This window comes from Lactuca virosa, chromosome 2 (genome assembly GCF_052849685.1).
Source record: "Lactuca virosa cultivar CGN04683 chromosome 2, Lactuca_virosa_CGN04683_v6, whole genome shotgun sequence".
In the NCBI taxonomy this organism is placed as follows: Eukaryota; Viridiplantae; Streptophyta; class Magnoliopsida; order Asterales; family Asteraceae; genus Lactuca; species Lactuca virosa.
Genome location: NC_136427.1, coordinates 238,506,289 through 238,509,766, shown reverse-complemented (window position 1 = coordinate 238,509,766; position 3,478 = coordinate 238,506,289). Strand labels below are relative to the sequence as shown.

General features: G+C 31.8%; 1 protein-coding gene across 1 annotated transcript; it reads left to right on the top strand.

The window, feature by feature from the left end:
• The first annotated feature begins 2,348 nt into the window (after positions 1-2,348).
• Positions 2,349-3,089, top strand: LOC145156883 (oleosin 18.2 kDa-like). The gene has a single exon (XM_079076104.1). The coding sequence runs from the start codon at positions 2,436-2,438 to the stop codon at positions 2,979-2,981; it is 546 nt and encodes a 181-aa protein (XP_078932230.1). The 5' UTR covers positions 2,349-2,435; the 3' UTR covers positions 2,982-3,089.
• Positions 3,090-3,478: the final 389 nt, after the last annotated feature.

Sequence of the window (3,478 nt, the reverse complement as noted above, 5' to 3'; positions counted from 1 at the left end):
TGTTTGAGACGATACGAACGTACCAAAGTTCTCATTTGGATGATTGATCTTAACGTAAGTATGAATACAATAAAAATGAATATGTCATTTGTGTTTAATGTTTTATTTATATTTTATCTAACTACTTTTATATTACATATCTTAGAGAGACAAAATGTTGGCTATCATCCCATAGTGTTTGGGGTCGTTATTTGTGAACATGAATTTGGTTAGACGTGTATTCTCTTTGAATCATTTGCGAGTTGATGAAGTCTGACAAATAATTCAATGACAGTGAAGTCTATACATCAAATGTGGTGAATAAAGAAGTGATGCATGATTAATAATGCATAATCAATCACATGTTCATATATATTTGTAAAAATCTTAACTTTTCATTTTTAATTTTTATTGATTTTGTTTTTGCTAGCATCACTCTTATTGATAATTGTTTAAATGTAGTAAACTATTTGCGCAATAAAACTAATCGACTCTAGAAAAAATTTAAAAAAAATTATTCGCACCCGTCGCTTAGCGCGGGTAAACGGCTAGTATATAGAGAGAGAGCGAGAGAGAGTTAGGTTCATGTATAAACCTTAATTATTGTGTGAATGTGTGAACCAATGAGAATTTAGAAAAACAATAAATAATTAATAAAAAAATAAAAGTTAATTTTGGAAGTTTACATATAATTATTTTACTAACCAAAAAATGAAGTCATATATTTTCCTTAAATCATGGTTTCAGTTATAAATTTTATATAAATTTATCCCCTTTTTAAACTATATTGGTGATCTTAAATCATCTTCACCGCTTCACGTTGTCAAGTCTGGAAGTTGAATTTTGTTGATTATAATTTTTTTAGGTTAGGAAAGAGCGATGGCATTTTGAATTTGATGATTTTGATTCCAGAAGTTCAACACAGACAAAATTTTCGAGAGCAAAAGTTGCAGGTCAAAAAAGAAAGACAACATGAGAACAATTATTCTTCAAGAATGAAAATTTAATTGTGACTTGGAAAACGGGTAAATCAATCTCCAAAAAAATTGACCTGAAAAGTTAATTTTCAAAACAATTAATTTATTCTTCAAGAATGTTGTATATTATACAAAAAAATACTATAAAGATACAGGGAAGAAGCACATAAGTATCTTCAAAGAGATTAATTTTTCGGGAATTGTATTCTTCAAGCATTCTTGAAGAATGCTTGAATTCTTCAAGAATTTTTTGGCTGTATACAAAGGTTGTGGTGCTACAAACCTACAAATATATTTGTATTCTTCAATTCTTCAATAATACTTGAATTCTTCGGACCTTTATATCGATTTTTCTTAAATCCATCTTTAAGAATGCTTGTATTCTCAATAATTGAAAATTATCATCGGCTGAAATTTTTTATACAAGTTATCTATTTTATTCTCAAAGAATGTAATCTATGAATTTTTTATACAAGTTATCTTCAATAATACTTGAATTCTTGAATTCTTCGGACCTTTATATCGATTTTTCTTAAATCCATCCTTAAGAATGCTTGTATTCTCAATAATTGAAAATTATCATCGGCTGAAATTTTTTATACAAGTTATCTATTTTATTCTCAAAGAATGTAATCTATGAATTTTATATACATTTTGTGAGTAACTTGTAAAAGAATGGTTCAAATTATTTAAAAATGTGTTATAATATATCTATGTATTCTTAAAGAATTATATGCGAAATCAATACTCTGTGCAATTGAAATCAACTGAAATCATATTAAAATTGAATGTTGTGGAATCATTTAAAATACTATATTCTTTAAAAATGTTAAGTACAATTGAAATAAATTAAAATCAAATTAAAACGTAACATATATATCCTTTAAATCTGCCATTCCTAATTTGTTTAAAACTATAACGTCAAATTTACTCTTCTGGAGCTCTCAATATTGAAAGAAATTAATTTTTTCCACTTAATTACCATTATGCCATTATTGATCCTAACCCGCAATTATCTTTAATCTAATTGACACAATTTAGTCATACAATATATATATATATATATATATATATATATATATATATATATATATATATATATATATATATATATAAAATCTTATTGTACCCACAAACAAATACAAACTAACCCGGAAGAAAAAAAAAACGAGTTCTTTTCCAACCCGTAACAATACGAACGCAACCCTTCTAGTTGTTAATTGAAAATAGGAATTGGGAAAAAATTTGAAATTTAAAGCGCATGGGGATATGCCCTTCTCCTAAAGAGTCCAAAAGGCAATTGAAACTTGTGCTTCATGCAGGCTTATTGCTTCCATCTCATCACATACGTGTCATCACCATGAATCCACCCATCCATCTTTATTAACACCACCGTCTCCACCTCTCATCATCTCTCTCATCGACATTCTTCTCTCTCTCTAGATCTCTCTAGATTCTTGGTTGTTAGATTTGTTGGCCATGGCTACTAACGATCGTCATCCCCACCAGGTCCAAGTCCACACCATCCAACACCCACGATACGAACATGGCGGCAACAAATCGTCGTTTTTCCCTGATCAAGAAGGTCCATCAAAGAGCAAAATCTTGGCCGTCATGGCCCTCCTTCCGGTGGGTGGAATCCTACTTGGCCTAGCAGGAATCACCCTTGTGGGTACTATGATCGGGCTGGCTATCGCCACCCCAGTTTTCATCATCTTCAGCCCGATTATTGTTCCGGCAGTCCTCACCATCGGGCTGGCGGTAGCCGGATTTCTGACATCGGGGACGTTTGGGTTGACGGGGCTGAGCTCTTTGTCTTTTCTGTTGAACAGTCTGAGGCAGGTGACGGGGTCGACGGTGCCGGAGCAGATTGACTATGCGAAGAGGCGGGTTCAGGACATGGTGGAGTACACAGGGCAGAAGACGAAGGAGGTGGGCCAGACCATACAGGACAAGGCTCATGAAATTGGACCAGAGGGTCAAGTTCATGGAGGTGCCAAGGAAGGACGTGGTGCCAGGACTTGAGGCGATAATGTTGAAATGGTGGAGTTAAATTAATGTTTTCCGAGTCTTTTTGTGTGCTTTATTTTTATGGTGAGATAGATCGAGTATTGTACTTGTTGATGATCCTGAAGCTTAATTTTTCGTCTATGAAATATGAATGCCAGTTCTTCTATTTCATTTCTGTTTTAAGAAAACAGCGACAACAAAAAATCCTAGATAAATATAGTACCGACTTTCCCTATCATGAAGATGATTCTAAAAATAGTAATTATTCTAATTATATGATATATATATATATATATATATATATATATATATATATATATATATATATTAAATCCAAGGGGTAATCTTTTTTGCTTTAGGTTTTTGCCACAAATGTTTGATGAATTTGACATTTTTAGTCCTCGAAGTAAAACCTTTTACATTTTTAAGTTTTGATTAAGTTTTTGTGCCTTTTGCCATAAATCTTTAGTGACTTTGACACTTTTCATCCTTGCAGTCAAATCTTTTATATT

What these genes read in the sequence shown, in the direction of transcription:
- LOC145156883 (XM_079076104.1), top strand. Translation starts at nt 2,436, where the DNA reads ATGGCTACTAACGATCGTCATCCCCACCAGGTCCAAGTCCACACCATC.